The sequence below is a fragment of the Salmo salar genome, chromosome 10 (genome assembly GCF_965601325.2).
Source record: "Salmo salar chromosome 10, fSalSal1, whole genome shotgun sequence".
In the NCBI taxonomy this organism is placed as follows: Eukaryota; Metazoa; Chordata; class Actinopteri; order Salmoniformes; family Salmonidae; genus Salmo; species Salmo salar.
The window spans coordinates 95467501-95492500 of NC_138300.1; the positions used below are offsets into that span (position 1 = coordinate 95467501).

The window sequence follows — 25000 nt, forward strand, 5'->3', positions numbered from 1 at the left end:
TTAAGGATTCTGACCAGTGACTAATGGCCCAGTCCAGAACCTCATCCAGAGTAATACCTCACACACACAGAGACCACAGACTGTGTGCTTATGTTCCTCTCTCTGTCGGTGTGTATAGATGGACCTCTCTGAGGTATATAGTACATTGCGTACCTTGGTGGCCTGATGTCTGTTTTTGTCACGTCCTGACCATAGAGAGCCCTTGTTTCTCTATGGTGTAGCAGGTCAGGGCATGACTAGGGGGTGTTCTAGTTTAAAATTTCTATGTTGGTGTTTTGGTATGGTTCTCAATTAGAGCCAGCTGGTAATCGTTGCCTCTAATTGGGGAACATATTTAAGTAGCTATTTTTCCCACCTGTGTTGGTGGGATATTGTTTTGTGTTTGTGCATGTGCACCACGTAGTCACGTTTCGTTGTTCGTTTATTGATATATTTTGTTTTGCGAAGTTTCATTTTGGAATAAAGATGTGGAACTCTACACACGCTGCGCCTTGGTCCCGTTCTCACGACAACCGTGACAGTTTTATCTTTCTTGGTCTGGGCCTGTGTAACTGACCTGAGTGTCACAAGACTGTTTTGGGCCACTGAGCTAAAGCCTTTGCTTTAGTCTCATGCAAGTGAACCGCCTCCATTCCACCATCATTTGTTGTGTGTGTGTGTGTGTGTGTGTGTGTGTGTGTGTGTGTGTGTGTGTGTGTGTGTGTGTGTGTGTGTGTGTGTGTGTGTGTGTGTGTGTGTGTGCGTGTGTGTGTGTGTGTGCTCGCTCTAGTAATGAGCAGAGGATGTAATATGATCAGAGTTTTCTGTCTTGAAATAAAATCTAATCAGATTTTATTGGTCGCATGCACATATTTAGCAGATGTTATTGTGGGCATAGCAAAATGGGATGTGATGTATAGACATTATGGACAGTATATGGATAGAACATGTAGTATATCTGAAGAATACGTAGGATAGAATAGTATATGTACAGCAATAGTTATATAGGATGAGCCTTGACTAGAATACAGTATATACATATGAAGTGGGTAAAACAGTATGTAAACATTATTAAAGTGACCAGTGATTCCTTGACTATGTACATAGGGCAGCAGCCTCTAAGGTTGTGTAACCAGGTGGTAGCCGGCTAGTGACAGTGACTAAATTCAGGGCAGGCTACTGGGTGGTAGATGGCTAGTGATGGCTATTTAATAGTCTGATGGCCTTGAGATAGAAGCTGTTTTTCAGTCTCTCGGTCCCAGCTTTGATGCACCTGTACTGACCTCACCTTCTGGATGATAGCAGGGTGAACAGGCCCTGGCTCTGGTGGGTTGATGTCCTTGATAATCTTTTTTTTCTGTGACATCAGGTGATGTACAGTGGGGAGAACAAGTATTTGATACACTGCCGATTTTGCAGGTTTTCCTACTTACAAAGCATGTAGAGGTCTGTCATTTTTATCATAGGTACACTTCAACTGTGAGAGACGGAATCTAAAACAAAAATCCAGAAAATCACATTGTATGATTTTTAAGTAATTAATTTGCATTTTATTGCATGACATAAGTATTTGATCACCTACCAACTAGTAAGAATTCCGGCTCTCACAGACCTGTTTGTTTTTCTTTAAGAAGCCCTCCTGTTCTCCACTCATTACCTGTATTAACTGCACCTGTTTGAACTCGTTACCTGTATAAAAGACACCTGTCCACACACTCAATCAAACAGACTCCAACCTCTCCACAATGGCCAAGACCAGAGAGCTGTGTAAGGACATCAGGGATAATATTGTAGACCTGCACAAGGCTGGGATGGGCTACAGGGCAGTAGGCAAGCAGCTTGGTGAGAAGGCAACAACTGTTGGCGCAATTATTAGAAAATGGAAGAAGTTCAAGATGACGGTCAATCACCCTCGGTCTGGGGCTCCATGCAAGATCTCACCTCGTGGGGCATCAGTGATCATGAGGAAGGTGAGGGATCAGCCCAGAACTACACGGCAGGACCTGGTCAATGACCTGAAGAGAGCTGGGACCACAGTCTCAAAGAAAACCATTAGTAACACACTACGCCGTCATGGATTAAAATCCTGCAGCGCACGCAAGGTCCCCCTGCTCAAGCCAGCGCATGTCCAGGCCTGTCTGAAGTTTGCCAATGACCATCTGGATGATCCAGAGGAGGAATGGGAGAAGGTCATGTGGTCTGATGAGACAAAAATAGAGCTTTTTGGTCTAAGCTCCACTCGCCATGTTTGGAGGAAGAAGAAGGATGAGTACAACCCTAAGAACACCATCCCAACCGTGAAGCATGGAGGTGGAAACATCATTCTTTGGGGATGCTTTTCTGCAAAGGGGACAGGACGACTGCACCGTATTGAGGGGAGGATGGATGGGGCCATGTATCGCGAGATACAACCTCCTTCCCTCAGTAAGAGCATTGAAGATGGGTCGTGGCTGGGTCTTCCAGCATGACAACGACCCAAAACACACAGCCAGGGCAACTAAGGAGTGGCTCCGTAAGAAGCATCTCAAGGTCCTGGAGTGGCCTAGCCAGTATCCAGACCTGATCCCAATAGAAAATCTTTGGAGGGAGCTGAAAGTCCGTATTGCCCAGCGACAGCCCCGAAACCTGAAGGATCTGGAGAAGGTCTGTATGGAGGAGTGGGCCAAAATCCCTGCTGCAGTGTGTGCAAACCTGGTCAAGAACTACAGGAAACTTATGATTAATTTTTTTTGTCATTTTAGCAGACACTCTTATCCAGAGCGACTTACAGTAGTGAATGCATACATTTCATGCATTTTATACATGTTTTTCTCCATACTGGTCCCCCGTGGGAATCAAACCCACAACCCTGGCATGGCAAACACCATGCTCTACCAACTGAGCCACACGGGACCATGATCTCTGTAATTGCAGACAAAGGTTTCTGTACCAAATATTAAGTTCTGCTTTTCTGATGTATCAAATACTTATGTCATGCAATAAAATGCAAATTAATTACTTAAAAATCATACAATGTGATTTTCTGGATTTTTGTTTTAGATTCCGTCTCTCACAGTTGAAGTGTACCTATGATAAAAATGACAGACCTCTACATGCTTTGTAAGTAGGAAAACCTATAAAATCGTCAGTGTATCAAATACTTGTTCTCCCCACTGTAGGTGCCTGGAAGGCAGGCATTGTGCCCCTGGTGATGCATTGGGCAGACCGCACCACCCTCTCGAGAGCCCTGCGGTTGCAGACGGTGCAATTGCCGTATCTTCTTTATTAAATAAAATCAAATGCGCTGAATACAACAGGTAGACCTTACAGTGAAAAGCTTACTTACAAAAAAAGTAAGAGATAACAAAAACAAATAATTAAGGAGCAGCAGGAAATAACTATAGTGGGGCTATGTGTCAATGTGCGGGGGCATGGGTGTCGAGGTAATTCAGGTAATTATGTCCATGCAGGTAGGGTTATTAAAATGGATAGATAATAACAGAGTAGCAGCAGTGTGTGTGTGTGTGTGGGGGGGGGGGGGGGGGGGGTGCAAATAGTCTGGGTAGCCATTTGATTAGCTGTTCAAGAGTCTTATGGCTTGGGGGTAGAAGCTGTTTAGAAGCCTCTTGGACCTGACTTGGCACTCTGGTACCACTTGCCGTGCAGTAGCAGAGAGAACAGTCTATGACTAGGGTGGCTGGAGTCTTTGACAATTTTTAGGGCCTTCCTCTGACACCGCCTGGTATAGAGGTCCTGGATGGCAGGAAGCTTGGCCCCGGTGATGTTCTGGGCCATATGCACTACCCTCTGTAGTGCCTTGCGGTCGGAGGCACCAACACACTAACATGGTCCAAGCACACCAAGACAGTCGTGAAGAGGGCACGACAAAACCTATTCCCCCTCAGGAGACTGAAAAGATTTTTTTTGTTTTAGATTCCGTCTCTCACACACAAAACTCAGAAATAACGATATAATTCATGCCTTACCTTTGATGAGCGTCTTCTGTTGGCACTCCAATACGATGAGACAGCCTATAGGGAGGAGGTCAGAGACCTGACCGTGTGGTGCAAGGACAATGCAACCCTGATGTGGTGTACTTCTCAATGGTGCAGCTGTAGAACCTTTTGAGGATCTGAGGACCCATGCCAAATCTTTTCAGTCTCCTGAGGGGGAATAGGTTTTGTCGTGCCCTCTTCACGACTGTCTTGGTGTGCTTGGACCATGTTAGTGTGTTGGTGATGTGGACGCCAAGGAACTTGAAGCTCTCAACCTGCTCCACTGCAGCCCCGTCAATGAGAATGGGGCCGTGCTCGGTCCTCCTTTTCTTGTAGTCCACAATCATCTCCTTTGTCTTGATCACGTTGAGGGAGAGGTTGTTGTCCTTGCACCACACGGTCAGGTCTCTGACCTCCTCCCTATAGGCTGTCTCATCGTTGTCAGTGATCAGGCCTACCACTGTTGTGTCATCAGCAAACTTAATGATGGTGTTGGAGTTGTACCTGGCCTTGCAGTCATGGGTGAACAGGGAGTACAGGCAGGGGCTGAGCACGCATCCCTGTGGGGCCCCCGTGTTGAGGATCAGCATGGCGGATGTGTTGTTACCTACCCTTACCACCTGGGGACTAGGATCCAGTTTCAGAGGGAGGTGTTTAGTCCCAGGGTCCTTAGCTTAGTGATGAGCTTTGAGGGCAATATGGTTTTGAACTCGGAGCTGTAGTCAATGAATAGCAATCTCACAAAGGTGTTCCTTTTGTCCAGGTGGGAAAGGGCAGTGTGGAGTCCAATAGAGATTGCATCATCTGTGGATCTGTTGGTGCGGTATGCAAATTGGAGTGGGTCTAGGGTTTCTGGGATAATGGTGTTGATGTGAGTCATTTAGGCTGGTTACCTTAGTGTTCTTGGGCACAGGGACTATGGTGGTCTGCTTGAAACATGTTGGTATTAGGGAAAGGTTGAAAATGTCAGTGAAGACACTTGCCAGTTGGTCAGCGCATGCTCGGAGTACACGTCCTGGTAATCCGTCTGGCCCAGCTGCCTTTTGAATGTTGACCTGTTTAAAACTTCTTATGGCTCAAATCCCGTTAACGGGATCGATTTGACAACATCCGGTGAAATGGCAGATCGCCAAATTCATTTTTCTTTTTTTTACACATATTTCACTTTCATACATTCACAAGTGCAATACATCATATTAAAGCTGAACTTCTTGTTAATCTAGCCACCATGTCAGATTTCATAAAGGCTTTACGGCAAAAGCAAACCATGCTATTATCTGAGGACAGCGCCCCATCAAACAAACACAGACAATCATATTTCATTCCGCCAGGCACGACACAAAACTCAGAAATAACGATATAATTCATGCCTTACCTTTGATGAGCGTCTTCTGTTGGCACTCCAATATGTCCTATAAACATCACAAATGGTCCTTTTGTTCGATTAATTCCGTCATTATATATCTAAAATGTCTATTTATTTGCCGTGTTTGATCCAGAATAACACCGGTTCCAACTAATGCAACATGACTACAAAATATCTCATAAGTTACCTGTAATCTTTGTCCAAACATTTCAAACAACTTTCCTAATACAACTTTAGGTATTTTTTTACGTAAATAATCGCTAAAATTTAAGACGGGTTAAACTGCGTTCAATACCAGAGGATAACAAAGTGGAGCGTGCTTTTCAGGTCACGCGCCTCTATCAAACAGTACACTTCACTCTACCCTCGTTCTGAACAGGGCTACTTCTTCATTACACAAAGAAAAAACATCAACCAATTTCTAAAGACTGTTGACATCCAGTGGAAGCGATAGGAACTGCAAGCAACTGCCTTAGAATTCTAGATTCTCAATGAAAACCCATTGAAAAGAGAGTGACCTCAAAAAAAGAATTCCTGGATGGTTTGTCCTCGGGGTTTCGCCTGCCAAATAAGTTCTGTTATACTCACAGACATCATTCGAACAGTTTTAGAAACTTTAGAGTGTTTTCTATCCAAGTCTACCAATTATATGCATATCCTACCTTCTGGGCCTGAGTAGCAGGCAGTTTACTTTGGGCACACTTTTCATCCGGACGTGAAAATAGCGCCCCCAAGCCATAAGAAGTTAAAGGTCTTACTCACATCAGCTGCGGAGAGCATGATCACACAGTAATCCGGACCATCTGATACTCTCATGCATGTTTCAGTGTTACTTGCCTCGAAGCGAGCATAGAAGTTATTTAGCTCGTCTGGTAGGCTTGTGTCACTGGGCAGCTCTCAGTTGTGCTTCTCTTTGTAGTCTGTAATAGTTTGCAAGCCCTGCCACATCCGACGAGCGTCGGAGCCGCTGTAGTACGACTCAATCTTAGTCCTGTATTGACTCTTTGCCTGTTTGATGGTTCGTCGGACGGCATAGCAGGATTTCTTATAAGCTTCCGGGTTAGAGTCCTACTCCTTGAAAACGGCAGCTCTGCTTTTTAGCTCGGTGCGGATGTTGCCTGTAATACATGGCTTCTGGTTGGGGTATGTACGTACAGTCACTGTGGGGACGACGTCCACGATGCACTTATCGTTAAGCCAGTGACTGATATGGTTTACTCCTCAATGCCATTGGAAAAATCCCAGAACATATTACAGTTTGTGCTAGCAAGGCCTACTACTGTTGTGTCGTCTACAAACTTCATGATTTAGTTGGAGGTGTGCGTGGCCACGCAGTCATGGGTGAACAGGGAGTACAGGAAGGGGTTGAGCATGTACCATTGTGTTTCCCTGAAGCCCTCTCTCTCTCTCTACTCAGCTCTATTTAAATCAACAGCAGCCAAGGGCTTTCAGGCAAGACTAGCCTCATCTAACCATTCATCCAAGTGAACATAGCTACTAGCTACTAGACTTTCAATCGCTATGGATGGTCGATGAGGCAATCAAACAAACTGGGATCTTCTGGTTTCAGATACCTCCTGTAAGAATAATTTAAGATAAATACACAACGCAGAGGACTAAAGGTCAAGAGAGGACTAAAGGTCAAGAGAGGACTAAAGGTCAATAACGATCAATGAAGTGTTTTTTCTGTAATAGGGAATTAATGAGCAATGGGTCAGAGACATGGGAGGAATTTGTCTATACATTGAGCCTGAAATAGGATACTTGTTATTTGGCCATTGGCCCAGTTTTATTGCAGGGAATTATAATTGGTCAACCACATGCTAGGGTTGGATTATAAAACTACTGTAAGGAACAGGATGGGAGACAGAGAGCTGGTTTCAAGCGCAGGGCACAGCAGGTGTTTATTGCAAAGGACCACAGGAGGAGGCAGGTAGCTGGGTCCAGGGGCAGGCAGAAGGTCATACACAGGAGGAGGCAGGTAGCTGGGTCCAGGGGCAGGCAGAAGGTCATACACAGGGCAAAAGGGCAACAGTACAGCCAGGGAAAAGGCTAGTAACGTAGTCCGGGAGATCAGGCAATAGGTAGATAACAGGAAATCCGATAGGCTAAGGTAGAGGCGTCATTAGTGAGGCAGGAAAAAAAACTATCACGGGAAAAATAGAGCTCTGAAAGACATGTCACAAAACAAACAATACCTCACAGTGATGGGGTGCAAGGAACTGAACTAAATAGTGTGTGATAATGACATACAGGTGTGTGAACAGGTGATTAGAATTCAGGTGATTGGGATCTGGAGAGTGAGCTGCGTTCAGGGGATCTAGGTGTTTGAGGGTGTGAGCTGTAAAGTGGACTGGAAAGTCAGTTGCGTTCAGGGAATCTAGGTGTTTGAGGGTGTGAGTTGGAAGCAGACATTACAACTATATCCTGTCCTTTGTTCTGTGGAGAGAATCACTAAGGAGAGTGTCACTGAGGACAGGGTAGAGCGAACATCTACCTCTCAGCATAACATCTATTATTTGTCCCCTTTGAATAAACTTATTTTTCTCCCCCTGATTTGCTTTGGGGTCTGTGTTATTGAAGAGTAACATCAACTGCTAACACTCCCACAGACATTGGACTCTTGAGCCTTAAGAAAGGTACCGTACCACTAATGTTGAACGGATTCGCCAAAGCAGTTTGAGACAGGGCCATTAACTTATGGAATATCTAACTATTTAGAGCATGTTGTTTGGGTGGAGATGAGAGAGGCAGTTTGAGAATAATTGATTATATTCATGGATATTGACAGTAGTATAATTTTCATGATCATACTCATAAAGATTAGCATATATCTGTAATCAATGAGTGTTTGTAAACGCTGGGCTGGGACTCTGTGTGTGTGTGTGTGTGTGTGTAGCTATAGGGTTACTGGTTTGGCCTTTGTGAAAGGCCATGTGGAACAGCACAGAAATCCCCAGAGCGATATTAATGTTGTAAATACCTCGTCCCACCTCGTGTGTGTGTGTGTGTGTGTGTGTGTGTCAGAGCTGAATTGGGTACTTTGCATTCTCTACCTGACCTACCTTCCTTGCACAGCCAACAGAGACACCACTGGACATCTCTTTTACTCTCTTTTACTCTCTTTTACTCTCTTTTACTCTCTTTTACTCTCTTTTACTCTCTCTCTCTCTCTCTCTCTCTCTGTCTCTCTCTCTCTCTCTCTCTCTCTCTCTCTCTCTCTCTGTCTCTCTCTCTCTGTCTCTCTCCTTTCCTTTCTTAGTATCTTATTGTGTATTTTCTATTCTTTGTGTCTCCCTCGTCTTTGAAATAATTCCTCCCTCTCTCTATGTGATCTGATTGAAGCCATTTGTTTGTCTTCAGTAATCTCAGTGTGGGTGGTTTGTTGTCACACCTCATGTCATCACATTGTATTGTTCCTTCTTTTCTTCCTTCTTTTGAAACATATAATTACACTGTTCTCTCAGTTCAATCTGTCTGATGATGTGGCCTATGTATACAGTACCAGTCAAAGGTTTCAACACACCTAAATAAAGGCTTTTCCTTTATTTGTACTATTTCTACATTGTAGAATAATAGTGAAGACATCCAAACAAAACAAATAACACACATGGAATCATATAGTAACCAAAAAAGTGTTAAACAATCTGAAAAAGTGTGTGCGAGCAAGGAGGCCTACAAACCTGACTCAGTTACACCAGCTCTGTCAGGCGGAATGGGCCAAAATCCACCCACCTTATTGTGGGAAGCTTGTGGAAGGCTACCTGAAACGTTTGACCCAAGTTAAACAATTGAAAGGCAATGCTACCAAATACTAATTGAGTGTATGTAAACTTCTGACCCACTGTGAATGTGATGAAAAAAATAAAAGCTGAAATAAATCATTCTCTCTGCTATTATTCTGACATTTCACATTCTTAAAATAAAGTGGTGATCCTAACTGACCTAAGACAGGGCATTTTTACTAGGATTAAATGTCAGGAATTGTGAAAAACTGAGTTTAAATGTATTTGGCTAAGGTGTATGTAAACTTCCGACTTCAACTGTATATATATAAAGAGAAAGAGAGGGAGTCATACATCAGTATTCACTGACATCTGTTCATGCATGGTAATCTCTGGGTTCGGATATTAGATATGCAAACAAGTGATTCTGCAAGCTACTGTATAATGCTCAATGACTTTTAAGTGTTTTTTTTGTTGAGAATTCTACAAATGCTGTAGATGTTAATGCTCTTGTTGCCTTTTGGATCCTGATTGAGGGGTATATCTGTCTAGTGTGATCAGGCAGGGTGACACAGCCCCACCCCCTCATGTTATTTGTGTGCTATTGCTCCTGGTTCTGAGGAAAGGGAATAGAGGACCCTTGATGCTTACCAAACAAGCTCTTTTTTTCTTCTCTATATATATCTTTCTCTTTTCACTTCCTCCCTATATCGTAGCATTCTCTGTCTATAAATATCTGGCTTGGACCAGCAGAGTGACAACTATGTCTAGTAGGCAGTGGAGAAATATCCCTCTGCGGGATGGTTGGAGATGTTGTCCAGTTAGCCAGTGCTGTTCTGTCAACAAGCTCTCACATTATCACTGCAGAATTAGACATTCATCCACGTTCTCCAAAGGTCAAATTTCAAAGTTGCTCCAAACATCTCATTTCTAAATGTTTTTGTTGCTTCTGCTGCTCTATATTGTTTCATTTCTCCAAACATCACATTTCAAAGTTAAGGGTTAAGTTTTGGGCATTCATTCTGAATGGTTAAGGTAAGGCTTAAGGTTTGGGCATTCATTCTGAATGGTTAAGGTAAGGCTTAAGTTTTGGGCATTCATTCTGAATGGTTAAGGTAAGGGTGAAGTTTGGGCATTCATTCTGAATGGTTAAGGTAAGGGTGAAGTTTGGGCATTCATTCTGAATGGTTAAGGTAAGGGTGAAGTTTGGGCATTCATTCTGAATGGTTAAGGTAAGGGTGAAGTTTGGGCATTCATTCTGAATGGTTAAGGTAAGGGTTAAGTTTGGGCATTCATTCTGAATGGTTAAGGTAAGGCTTAAGGTTTGGGATAGGTTTAAACCCCCTGCCCTTAAAGGTAGGTCAATAGACTTCTCATATGGTTTTCACTTCTAGTGTATGTCAGCATGTGGTAACTATTTTATAATCCTAAACTTCCGTTATCTTTCACTGAGACCTGACTGCCATCTCTCCTAACCCCTAACCTCCAACCTCTACCCCTGGTGAGGTCATGCCCTGTTGGACTGTTACAGTGGGGTCATCATCAGCCACCTCTGATGGAGATGGAGGGATTTTCTCTCCTCTACACTCCTCTGCATCATCATCCCATCTACAATCCTTAAAACACAATACAACAACAGGAACATGTTTCATACTTCCAATAATTCGATTGGGTTTGAACCAGAGTTGCCTGCCACAAGACTATGTTAGCCAACCGAGCAAAAGCCTAGTCTTCATGTCTCAGGCAAGGTTGTTACATGTGGTTCATTACAGATACTCCCACAGACACATTTACCTCTGCACATTTTGATCAAATCAACGTTTTACCTGTTGACACTGGTGCTCCTTATCGAGAGGTGGATATCCGGTGTTGTTATGGAGACGCAGACAGTAGTTAGCTCAGTAATCTAATCAAAGCTCTGTAGTGTGATGCGCTGTATGTGACGTTTAGCGTGTTTAATCTGTTGTTGTTCTCCTCTCAGGATGGGCTGATAACCCTCTGAGCTCCTGTCTGTTAGAGAGAGAGAGAGAGAGAGAGAGACAGACAGACAGACAGACAGACAGACAGACAGACAGACAGACAGACAGACAGACAGACAGACAGACAGACAGACAGACAGACAGACACTGACTGAGAGAGACAGACGGGGAGGGAGGGAGAGCGGGGGAGAGAGAAAGGAGGTGTAATTAGATCTCCCCGTCTCCCCCCTCCTTCCCTCTAGGGGAGAGGAGCATCGTCGGAAACCCTGTCATGAATTTTTAACGCTTCTCTCGATCTGCACTCTCAGGAGATGTGTGACTGTGTGTGTGCTCTGACTGTGGCTTTATTGTTGATCATAGCTCATTCAGCCATATTACTGGCTCTGTATTTGTCTGTATTTTGTATTACCAAGATCTTGTGATGTATAAAACAGTATTATGACCTGATGTCATTGATCTTATCCTTACACATCACATAGACACAGTCCTGGTGATCTAGTATGAAGGGAAGAGATGGATGGGAGGTCTGAATGGAGGGAGACATATTTGTAGTGTGTGTGTGTGTGTGTGTGTGTGTGTGTGTGTGTGTGTGTGTGTGTGTGTGTGTGTGTGTGTGTGTGTGTGTACGTCAGTGTATGTACGTGTGTATATTTGCATGTGTATTTGTGCCGGTGTCGGGAGTTCTGTGTATTTACAGCTCCTCACAGCTTGTACAGAGGAGGTGGAAACAGAACCATGTCTAGAAATCAGCCTAGGACTTGATGAGAGCAGGGTGGGTTGGAAGGAGAGGGGGTGTTTTTACTGCTGCAACTAGTGAGGAGCGTTTCCCTTTTCCTGGACACACTCAGGTACATTTTAATCTTACACCTATGTCAGAGTAGACACACACATACAACCCTAACACATTTACATTTACGTCATTTAGCAGACGCTCTTATCCAGAGCGACTTACAAATTGGTGCATTCACCTTATGATATCCAGTGGAACAACCACTTTACAATAGTACATCTATATCTTTTTTGGGGGGGGGGGGGGTTAGAAGGATTACTTCATCCTATCCCAGGTATTCCTTAAAGAGGTGGGGTTTGGGGTGTCTCCAGAAGGTGGTGATTGACTCCGCTGTCCTGGCGTCGTGAGGGAGCTTGTTCCACCATTGGGGTGCCAGAGCAGCGAACAGTTTTGACTGGGCTGAGCGGGAACTGTGCTTCCCCAGCGGTAGGGGGGCCAGCAGGCCAGAGGTGGATGAACTCAGTGCCCTTGTTTGGGTGTAGGGACTGATCAGAGCCTGAAGGTACGGAGGTGCCGTTCCCCTCACAGCTCCGTAGGCAAGCACCATGGTCTTGTAGCAGGTGCGAGCTTCAACTGGAAGCCAGTGGAGTGTGCAGAGGAGCGGGGTGACGTGAGAGAACTTGGGAAGGTTGAACACTGCGGCGTTCTGGATGAGTTGTGGGGGTTTTAATGGCACAGGCAGGGAGCCCAGCCAACAGCGAGTTGCAGTAATCCAGACGGGAGATGAAAAGTGCCTGGATTAGGACCTGCGCCGCTTCCTGTGTAAGGCAGGGTCGTACTCTGCGAATGTTGTAGAGCATGAACCTACAGGATCGGGTCACCGCCTTGATGTTAGCGGAGAACGACAGGGTGTTGTCCAGGGTCACGCCAAGGCTCTTAGCACTCTGGGAGGAGGACACAATGGAGTTGTCAACCGTGATGGCGAGATCATGGAACGGGCAGTCCTTCCCCGGGAGGAAGAGCAGCTCCGTCTTGCCGAGGTTCAGCTTGAGGTGGTGATCCGTCATCCACACTGATATGTCTGCCAGACATGCAGAAATGCGATTCGCCACCTGGTTATCAGAAGGGGGAAAGGAGAAGATGAATTGTGTGTCGTCTGCGTAGCAATGATAGGAGAGACCATGTGAGGATATGACAGAGCCAAGTGACTTGGTGTATAGCGAGAATAGGAGAGGGCCTAGAACTGAGCCCTGGGGCACACCAGTGGTGAGAACACGTGGTGCGGAGACAGATTCTCGCCACGCCACCTGGTAGGAGCGACCTGTCAGGTAGGACGCAATCCAAGAGTGAGCCGCGCCGGAGATGCCCAACTCGGAGAGGGTGGAGATTATTATTATTTGACCATGCTGGTCATTTATGAACATTTTAACATTTTAACATCTTGACCATGTTCTGTTATAATATCCACCCTGCACAGCCAGAAGAGGACTGGCCACCCCTCATAGCCTGGTTCCTCTCTAGGTTTCTTCCTAGGTTTTTGGCCTTTCTAGGGAGTTTTTCCTAGGGAGTTTTTCCTAGCCACCGTGCTTCTTTCACATGCTTTGCTTGCTGTTTGGGGTTTTAGGCTGGGTTTCTGTACAGCACTTTGAGATATCAGCTGATGTACGAAGGGCTATATAAAAATACATTTGATTTGATTTGATTTGGAGAGGAGGATCTGATGGTTCACAGTATTAAAGGCAGCAGATAGGTCTAGAAGGATGCGAGCACAGGAGAGAGAGTTAGCTTTAGCAGTGCGGAGAGCCTCCGTGACACAGAGAAGAGCAGTCTCAGTTGAATGACCAGTCTTGAAACCTGACTGATTTGGATCAAGAAGATCATTCTGAGAGAGATAGCAAGAGAGCTGGCCAAGCACGGCACGCTCAAGAGTTTTGGAGAGAAAAGAAAGAAGGGATACTGGTCTGTAGTTGTTGACATCGGAGGGATTGAGTGTAGGTTTTTTGAGAAGGGGTGCAACTCTCGCTCTCTTGAAGACGGAAGGGACGTAGCCAGCGGTCAAGGATGAGTTGATGAGCGAGGTGAGGTAAGGGAGAAGGTCTCCGGAAATGGTCTGGAGAAGAGAGGAGGGGATAGGGTCAAGCGGGCAGGTTGTTGGGCGGCCGGCCGTCACAAGTCGCAAGATTTCATCTGGAGAGAGAGGGGAAAAAGAGGTCAAAGCATAGGGTAGGGCAATGTGAGCAGGACCAGCGGTGTCATTTGACACCATGTCATTCCACAGACGCATCGTGTCCATAACAACTTACAGTTACACACGCACCTAGCAGTTGTGTCATTTGGCAGATGCTAACATACTGTATCTATTATATACTAACTAGGGTGCTGGTTGTTGACTTGGGGCTGACAGGTGACCTTATGTGTGGCAGGTGGGTGTAGTTAAGGCCCACCGACTGGAACACCACACCTCATACTGGGACACACCCTCTCAGCAAGGATCACTTTACCCACCGTTAGCCTATTGCAGTTAGTCTGGACTGTCTGGAGGGTTGGAGTCATACTGGGTCGTCTTCTCAACTCTTACACCACACGCTCTCTACATTTCTGTATCTACTGTACGTTACCTCCTCTCTCTCTCTGTCTCTGTGTCTCTCTCTCTCTCTGTCTCTGTGTCTCTTTCTCTCTCTGTCTCTGTGTCTCTCTCTCTGTGTCTCTCTCTCTCTCTCTCTCTCTCTCTGTCTCTCTCTGTCTCTGTGTGTCTCTCTCTCTCTCTGTGTCTCTCTCTCTGTCTGTCTGTCTGTCTGTCTGTCTGTCTCTCTCTCTGTGTCTCTCTCTCTCTCTGTGTCTCTCTCTCTCTCTGTGTCTCTCTCTCTGTCTGTCTGTCTGTCTGTCTGTCTGTCTGTCTGTCTGTCTGTCTGTCTGTCTGTCTGTCTGTCTGTCTGTCTGTCTGTCTGTCTGTCTGTCTCTCTCTCTCTCTCTCTCTCTCTCTCTCTCTCTCTCTCTCTCTCTCTCTCTCTCTCTCTCTCTCTCTCTCTCTCTCTCTCTCAGTATCATGTTGTGGAGTTTAAATAAAGGTGATCTGTGTGTTGGCAGTAGACTGAGATTCCATTACCCACTTGTGTGAGTATGTCAGAGGGAGTGAGACAGGAGTGTGTGGAGGTCGCTGTCGTTATATCCTCTCTGGTGGTTTACTTTGATTGACAGCTCTTCAGATAGTAATCCCTCCCTCTTGACTTTCTGCTATGAGCCAGGACACACACACACACACACACACACACACACACACACACTCTTGACTTTCTGCAGAGCGCTGCAGCTCCTTCTCTCCCAGGTGAAGTGTGTGTGACCTTTAAATCCTGACCCTATGAGTTTCAGAACTATATCAGACTGTTACTCTCATTCCTCTATCTGATTCACTAAACTTAAGAACTGGGCTCCCTCTGACTGGACTATGTCAATGTCCATATATGTCTGTATGTATGTCTCTTTAGAATACTCAAGAGTCAGTTACCTTTAAAGCTGAGGCCTGAGATGGCAGTGCCTAAAGAACTGAGATATCATATAAGCCTAATGCTGTGGTACAATGGGTTTTGTACATATACTGCTAAGTGTACTAAGTATGACTACTAAGTATTTTTGAAACCTCCTGCTTTGGGCTGGATGTGTCAATGTGTAGTTCATACATGCCTAATCTATGAGTAGAATTACTGTTTCACCTCAATTAGCCATAAAATCCCTAGTTTGGAAGGGACTGTTTTTCTGGAAGCTGTACTGCGCCATTTTCCCTAAATTTCCCTCCACTTGGGCCAGCCCTCTAGCAATTTGAGTTCTAGCCGTTTGAGTGACAGCTAGCAAGATGCACACACAGCAGAACGAGAGAGAGATCAATGACATGGTGCACATATCTGCACATATGTGACGTAGTATTCCATTTTCTGGGACCACTTTTGGCTCGTGAGCGCTACTTTCAGAACTACTGGCTAAAAAGTATACCAAAGTACTGGAGAATCTCTTTAGTGATGTTTCCATATTGAAATATGCCCTTTTTCATCTGAATATGTCAAAAATATGGGTAACACTGTATCTACAGGGGGACTCAAAATGTTGTATTACCTATATATGTAAAATATAATTTTTTTACGTGTTATCTTTGTCTCTTCTAGACTCTGGCCACATTTGCTGAGAATTTCCAGATGGAACACCAGTGGAAGGATGAGTATGCGGTAAAATTCTAATTATAACCAACATTACATTTACATGATATACTGTAGCTGTAAGTCACTCCTCCCATCCCCAATGTGCAGTAAGAATGTGGCCGATCAGCTGTTTAGTACTGGAACACTCACTACACTTTGGCTGAGAGACGGTAACCTCAGATGACTGTACTCTAGATGGTGTTCTCTCACTACACTTTGGCTGAGAGACGGTAACCTCAGATGACTGTACTCTAGATGGTGTTCTCTCACTGCTCTTTGGCTGAGAGACGGTAACCTCAGATGACTGTACTCTAGATGGTGTTCTCTCACTACACTTTGGCTGAGAGACGGTAACCTCAGATGACTGTACTCTAGATGGTGTTCTCTCACTGCTCTTTGGCTGAGAGACGGTAACCTCAGATGACTGTACTCTAGATGGTGTTCTCTCACTGCTCTTTATGGGCTAAAGAGGAGGGAAGATATGGCTTCAACAAACACACCAGTGTTTCCCCTAGGATCTGTTTTCAGCAGTGGTGGCAAGGGTAGTGTGGTTAGCTAAATCAATATAGGGTAAACACTGCACACACAGACACACACACACACACACACACACACACACACACACACACACACACACACACACACACACACACACACACACACACATACAAAGACACATACAAAGACAGACACACACACATACAAAGACAGACACAGACACATATGAAGACAGACGCACAGACACACACACATACAAAGACATGCACTCACACACACACACGCACACACACTGGCATGCGGCCATGCATCCTGTATAATAGAACAAGACCAATATGGTTTATTTTTGTTGTTATAAAATGAACTGTTATTATTCATTCCATATTATAGGCCATTAAATGTCCACAGATGGCCTCTACCTAACGAGTACCCCTCTCCTCTCTTTCTCTCTCTCTCTCTCTCTCTCTCTCTCTTTCTCTTTCTCGCTGTCCAACAAACACACTTGCACACATACAGTACACACACACACAAAAATGCTCACTAAGATATTTATATTATTTGTTTCAGGATGGTGACATTGTTTACTACAATGCAAAGGACAATGTGAGTATTTTTCTTCCTTCTCGAACAAACACATGATTCTCACACAGAGCTGCATCTATAATCAACCCACAATCTCACTCTGATACAGACTGGTGGTTTAGTCTAGGACAGCTCCCCCTTCTCTCTCTCTCTCTCTCTCTCTCTCTCTCCTTCTCTTTCTCACTCTCACTCTTTTCCCTTCCCCGTCAACCCTCTTTGCTCTCCTTCTTTTACCAACCTCCTCAATCCATTTCTATCTTCATCCCTCACACCTCCCTCCCTGTCTTCATATCCCCCTTCTCCTCCTTTCTCTCAGGTGAAGAGGTCCCTGGTGTGCTTCTACTAATTGACAGTTGAGATGTATGAGCTGCTACTGTTGCTTTATTATGAGACTCTTCCTATTCCCCTTCCCCCGTTTGCTCTCTCTCTCTCTCAGTTCGCTCTCTCTCTCTGTTTGCTCTCTCTCTCTTCACTCTCTCTCTCTTCACTCTCTCTCTCTTCGCTCTCTCTCTCTCTTCGCTCTCTCTCTCTTCGCTCTCTCTCTGTCTTCCCTCGCTTTCTCTTCGCTCTCTCACTCTCTCTCTGCTCTCTCTCACTCACTCTCTCTTCGCTCTCGCTCTCTCTTCTCTCTCTCTTCGCTCTCTCTATCTCCCCTCTCTTTCTCTTCGCTCTCTCTCTCTCACTCTCTCTCTGCTCTCTCTCACTCACTCTCTCTTCGCTCTCTCTCTCTTCTCTCTCTCTTCTTTCTCTCTTTGCTCTCTCTCTTCGCTCTCCCTCTGTCTCCCCTCTCTTTCTCTTCTCTCTCTCTGCTCTCTCTCTCTGCTCTCTGTCTCTTGCTCTCTGTCTCTTGCTCTCTCTCCCTCTCTCATTCTCCCTCGTCTCTCTGTCCCTCTCCCTCTCTCCCATTGATGTGAATTGGTGAACACACTATTAGAGATATCCATCAAGCTGTGTCTCCTCTCCTTTAATAGTAGGCTGTATGTGGAAGAAATGTGCCATGTTAATCCACAGAGGTTGTTACAGGCAGATTCAGCCTTGAAGCTGAGGCCGGTTTAACCCAGCTTCCTCCACACCATCCCTTCCTCTGAACCAGTGGGGTATAGAACCACTAGATAGGCGTCTAATGATGGACAGCTGTTTAGCACAGTATCCTGATAGAAATGGACATGTACATCTACTCTATTAGGCTCCCTGTTACATCCAGATCCAGACAGTCTAACAGTGGACATAGGTGTTACTCTGTTCTAAATCCCTGTCTGACACTGTCTGACCCGCTCCCTTTCTCCTCTCCTCTAGTTGGAGGTGAATGAGACAGAGGGTCGGAAGAACCGGATCAGGCCAGCCTTTAAGGAAGATATGTTGTTTAAACGCCTCACCTCTCACAACCACACTGCTGTACACATCCCTACTGACATCTACGATGGCTGTGAGTGCACATACACGTACACACACACATTGTAACCATGGATACGACACATACAAATCCCTAGAGAAATGGTACCTTTAATAACAGCAGAACGACACATACGAATCCCTAGAGAAATGACACCTTTAATAACAGCAGAACGACACATACAAATCCCTGGAGAAATGGCACCCTTAATAACAGCACACCGACACATACAAATCCCTAGAAAAATGGTACCTTTAATAACAGCAGAACGACACATACGAATCCCTAGAGAAATGGTACCTTTAATAACAGCAGAACGACACATACAAATCCCTGGAGAAATGGGACCTTTAATAACAGCAGAACGACACATACAAATCCCTAGAGAAATTACACCTTTAATAACAGCAGAACGACACATACAAATCCCTAGAGAAATGGGACCTTTAATAACAGCAGAACGACACATACGAATCCCTAGAGAAATTACACCTTTAATAACAGCAGAACGACACATACAAATCCCTAGAGAAATGGGACCTTTAATAACAGCAGAACGACACATACAAATCCCTAGAGAAATGGTACATTTAATAACAGCAGAACGACACATACAAATCCCTAGAGAAATGGTACCTTTAACCTCTATGGGCTAGGTGGGACGCAAGCGTCCCACCTACTCAACAGCCAGTGTAATCCCGTGGCGCGATATTCAAATACCTCAAAAATGCAAAAACTTCAATTTTTCAAACATATGACTATTTTACACCATTTTAAAGACAAGACTCTCGTTAATCTAACCACACTGTCCGATTTCAAAAAGGCTTTACAACGAAAGCAAAACATTAGATTATGTCAGCAGAGTACCCAGCCAGAAATAATCAGACACCCATTTTTCAAGCTAGCATATAATGTCACATAAACCCAAACCACAGCTAAATGCAGCACTGACCTTTGATTATCTTCATCAGATGACAACCCTAGGACATTATCCTCTTACATCTAGACGTTCCGCTAGCGGAACACCTGCTCCAATATCCAATGATAGGCGTGGCGCGAATTACAAATTCCTCAAAAATACAAAAACATCCATTTTTCAAACATATGACTATTTCACAGCATTTTAAAGACAAGACTCTCCTTTATCTAACCACAGTGTCCGATTTCAAAAAGGCTTTACAGCGAAAGCAGAACATTAGATTATGTCAGCAGAGTACCCAGCCAGAAATAATCAGACACCCATTTTTCAAGCTAGCATATAATGTCACAAAAAACAAAACCACAGCTAAATGCAGCACTAACCTTTGATGATCTTCATCAGATGACACACCTAGGACATTATGTTATACAATACATGCATGTTTTGTTCAATCAAGTTCATATTTATATCAAAAACCAGCTTTTTACATTAGCATGTGACGTTCAGAACTAGCATACCCCCGCAAACCTCCGGTGAATTTACTAAATTACTCACGATAAACGTTCACAAAAAACATAACAATTATTTTAAGAATTATAGATACAGAACTCCTTTGTGCAATTGAGGTGTCCGATTTTAAAATAGCTTTTCGGTGAAAGCACATTTTGCAATATTCTGAGTAGATAGCCCAGCCATCACGGCTAGCTATTTAGACACCTAACAAGTTTAGCCCTGACCAAACTCCGATTTACTATTACAAAAATTTGATTACCTTTGGTGTTCTTCGTCAGAATGCACTCCCAGGACTGCTACTTCAATAACAAATGTTGGTTTGGTTCAAAATAATCCATAGTTATATCCAAATAGCGGCGTTTTGTTCGTGCGTTCAAGACACTATCCGAAGTGTAAATAAGGGTCACGAGCATGGCGCATTTCGTGACAAAAGATTTCTAAATATTCCATTACCGTACTTCGAAGCATGTCAACCGCTGTTTAAAATCAATTTTTATGCGATTTTTCTCGTAAAAAAGCGATAATATTCCGACCGGGAATCTGCGTTTAGGTAAACGGACGAAAGAAAATAAAGCACGGAGTCGGCTCGGGCACGAGCCTGAGTCTCATAGTACTGTAACCAGCCACTATCCAAACGCGCTACTTTTTTTCAGCCAGAGCCTGCAAAACCACGATTCAGCTTTTTGCCGCCTTCTGAGAGCCCATGGGAGCCGTAGGAAGTGTCACATAACAGCAGAGATCCCCTGTAATGGATAGAGATAATCAAGAAGGGCAAGAAATTGTCAGACAGGGCACTTCCTGCATGGAATCTTCTCAGGTTTTGGCCTGCCAAATGAGTTCTGTTATACTCACAGACACCATTCAAACAGTTTTAGAAACTTTTGAGTGTTTTCTATCCAAAGCTAATAATTATATGCATATTCTAGTTTCTGGGCAGGAGTAATAATCAGATTAAATCGGGTACGTTTTTTATCCGGACGTGAGAATACTGCCCCCTAGCCATAACAGGTTAAGTTATACAATACATGCATGTTTTGTTCAATCAAGTTCATATTTATATCAAAAACCAGCTTTTTACATTAGCATGTGACTAGCATGTGACTAGCATTCCCACCGAACACTGCCGGTGAATTTACTAAATTACTCACGATAAACGTTCACAAAAAACATAACAATTATTTTAAGAATTATAGATACAGAACTCCTCTATGCACTCGATATGTCCGATTTTAAAATAGCTTTTCGGTGAAAGCACATTTTGCAATATTCTCAGTAGATAGCCCGGCATCACAGGGCTAGCTATTTAGACACCCAGCAAGTTTAGCATTCACCAAAGTCAGATTTACTATAAGAAAAATGTTATTACCTTTGCTGTTCTTCGTCAGAATGCACTCCCAGGACTTCTACTTCAATAACAAATGTTGTTTTGGTCCCAAATAATCCATTGTTATATCCAAATAGCGGCGTTTTGTTCGTGCGTTCAAGACACTATCCGAAAGGGTAAATAAGGGTGACGAGCATGGCGCATTTCGTGACAAAAATGTTCTAAATATTCCATTACCGTACTTCGAAGCATGTCAACCGCTGTTTAAAATCAATTTTTATGCCATTTTTCTCGTAAAAAAGCGATAATATTCCGACCGGGAATCTGCGTTTAGGTAAAAAGAGGAAAGAAAATAAAGCACTGGGTCGACTCGTGCACGCGCCTAAGCCCATAGTACTCTGATCGGCCACTTGCCAAACGCGATAATGTGTTTCAGCCAGAGGCTGCCTCGATATCATTCAGCTTTTTCCCGGGCTCTGAGAGCCTATGGGAGCCGTAGGAAGTGTCACGTTATAGCAAAGATCCTCAGTCTTCAATAAAAAGAGCCAAGATGAACAACAACTTGTCAGACAGGCCACTTCCTGCATGGAATCTTCTCAGGTTTTGGCCTGCCATATGAGTTCTGTTATACTCACAGACACCATTCAAACAGTTTTAGAAACTTTAGGGTGTTTTCTATCCAAAGCCAATAATTATATGCATATTCTAGTTACTGGGCAGGAGTAGTAACCAGATTAAATCGGGTACGTTTTTTATCCGGCCGTGTCAATACTACCCCCTAGCCCTAACAGGTTAATAACAGCAGAACGACACATACAAATCCCTAGAGAAATGGTACCTTTAATAACAGCAGAACGACACATACAAATCCCTAGAGAAATGGTACCTTTAATAACAGCAGAATGGCACATACAAATCCCTGGAGAAATGGCACCCTTAATAACAGCACACCGACACATACGAATCCCTAGAGAAATGACACCTTTAATAACAGTAGAACGACACATACAAATCCCTAGAGAAATGGCACCTTTAATAACAGCACACCGACACATACGAATCCCTAGAGAAATGACACCTTTAATAACAGTAGAACGACACATACAAATCCCTAGAGAAATGGCACCTTTAATAACAGCACAACGACACATACGAATCCCTAGAGAAATGACACCTTTAATAACAGTAGAATGACACATACAAATCCCTAGAGAAATGGCACCTTTAATAACAGCACAACGACACATAGAAATCCCTAGAGAAATGGTACATTTAATAACAGCAGAACGATACATACAGAATCCCTGGAGAAATGGGACCTTTAATAACAGCAGAACGACACCAAAAAATCCCTAGAGAAATGACACCTTTAATAACAGCAGAACGACACATACAAATCCCTAGAGAAATGGCACCTTTAATAACAGCACACCGACACATACGAATCCCTAGAGAAATGGTACATTTAATAACAGCAGAACGATACATACAAATCCCTGGAGAAATGGGACCTTTAATAACAGCACACCGACACATACAAATCCCTAGAGAAATGGTACCTTTAACAGCAGAACGACACATACAAATCCCTAGAGAAATGGTACCTTTAATAACAGCAGAACGACACATACAAATCCCTAGAGAAATGGGACCTTTAATAACAGCAGAACGGCACATACAAATCCCTAGAGAAATGGCACCTTTAATAACAGCACACCGACACATACGAATCCCTAGAGAAATGGTACCTTTAATAACAGCAGAACGACACATACAAATCCCTAGAGAAATGGGACCTTTAATAACAGCAGAACGGCACATACAAATCCCTAGAGAAATGGCACCTTTAATAACAGCAGAACGACACATACAAATCCCTGGAGAAATGGCACCTTTAATAACAGCAGAACGGCACATACAAATCCCTAGAGAAATGGTACCTTTAATAACAGCAGAACGACACATACAAATCCCTAGAGAAATGGGACCTTTAATAACAGCAGAACGACACATACAAATCCCTGGAGAAATGGGACCTTTAATAACAGCAGAACGACACATACGAATCCCTAGAGAAATGACACCTTTAATAACAGCAGAACGACACATACAAATCCCTAGAGAAATGGTACCTTTAAATCGGGTACGTTTTTTCATCCGGCCGTGAAAATACTGCCCCCTATCCACATCAGGTTAACAGCAGAACAACACATACAAATCCCTAGAGAAATGGTACCTTTAATAACAGCAGAACGACACATACAAATCCCTAGAGAAATGGCACCTTTAATAATAGCAGAGCAGCATTATTATGTTTGTTCTTTATGTGTCTTTTATCCAAAGCAGCTTACAGTCATGGGTGCATATATTTTTACATATGGGTGGTCCCTGGAATTTAACCCACAATCATGGCGATGCAAGCACAATGCTCTACCAACTGAGCCATACAGGACCATGGGTCTTTGGAAAGTGTTCTATTGATAATCTGTATTGTTCAGACACAACATTCTCCCTATGGAGACAACATCCACACATGACATCATGTCTTCTCCATGTTGTCTACACTCAGCCATAATATTTAAGGGACTTAAATATAGTATAGTCTATACGGGGTAGGATACAGTATGTGGTACAGTAAGTTTGCTATTTGGTTGGTGTGATAGAGTACCACAGTATGAGTCATAATACCCATAAAACCTAGCAGTCAAACAAGGAAATGGTTACAATCATTTTTTCACCATACATTTTTCCCATAGGGGATTTTAGAAACACTTAAAATAAGGGCTGTGTTTCGTGTAGGCTTACCCTGGTGTGATGTTTCGATAACAGTGTAAATCTCTCTAGGACAAGGTGACTTTTTTCCTGTGTCACCTCTAGGTTTTATGGGTATTATGATACCTCCACTGTGGGGCTCTTTTAGGTTGGTTGGTTGGTAGAGTTGTATTTTTACTGGTATTTACCTGCTGTCTAAAAGCTGTGTCTCCTGAGTCCTTCTGACATTAGCTCCCGCTGCTTTGTCTAATATTGATGGGTGCTGCTGCTGCTTTCTGTGTGTGTTCATATGTGTGTGATTAGACTTGCATGCATGTGCGTGCGCTGGGTCATTAGCGTGTAGTGTGTCGCGTCAGCCCTCACACTAAGAGCAGCAGGATGGAGTCACTCCTTCAGCATGCCCCTCGGCCTGCTGGAATAGCGTCTGGAACCAAGGTTACCCACTACTGACCTCACAGAGAGGGAGAGGGTACATGTGGGAAATTAGTGTGTGTGTGCATAGAGGTGTCCATGTGAGCTAGGGTGCTAGCTTGTGTGTGTATCTTGTCCTTTTCCAGATTCTTTGCTGGCTGGGGTCAGGGATTGTTCCCATGGTTCCCATGGTTCCTTTGGGGAAGGCTTGTGATTGGTGGACCGTAATGAGTACAGTATCTGTCAGTGTACTTCTGCGTAATAGTATAAGTTTGGGTCTCACCTGGAGAGGGAGAGAAGCAAAGAAAGAGATGAGAGAGGAAGGAAGAGAGAGAGAGCTTTGTTTAATGTCCTTGGAATAGGATTGGTTGTTTAGTAGGTACACAGCCGACCTGACCAATATTTCTATTAAAAATCCCCATAGAAATCAGAAAACCCAATAATCCATGTGTTCTGGGAATGCTATAAAGTCCAAAAGTTTTGGGCGGAGTTAGAAAGTTGGCTGTCAGAAGTATTACAATGTAAATGTACTTTTAATCTGCCTGTCTGCATTTTTCAAGACATGGCATATGATGGTGCAGTAATATACCCGATGGGTTGGAATCTACTTTTCTCATCAATCATCGTATACTTAAACTGGATTAT

At 43.9% G+C, this 25000-nt stretch overlaps 1 protein-coding gene across 2 annotated transcripts in view; it reads left to right on the forward strand.

Moving 5' to 3' along the window:
• LOC106561208 (voltage-dependent calcium channel subunit alpha-2/delta-1) overlaps window positions 1-25000 on the forward strand; it is a 116283-nt gene that overhangs the window by 21137 nt on the left and 70146 nt on the right. For both annotated transcript variants that reach the window (XM_045698746.2, XM_045698747.2), the window contains exons 4-6: window positions 15911-15970; window positions 17009-17044; window positions 18320-18449. In XM_045698746.2, coding sequence (XP_045554702.1) covers window positions 15911-15970; window positions 17009-17044; window positions 18320-18449 — 226 coding nt within the window. The remainder of the gene's footprint in view (window positions 1-15910; window positions 15971-17008; window positions 17045-18319; window positions 18450-25000) is intronic.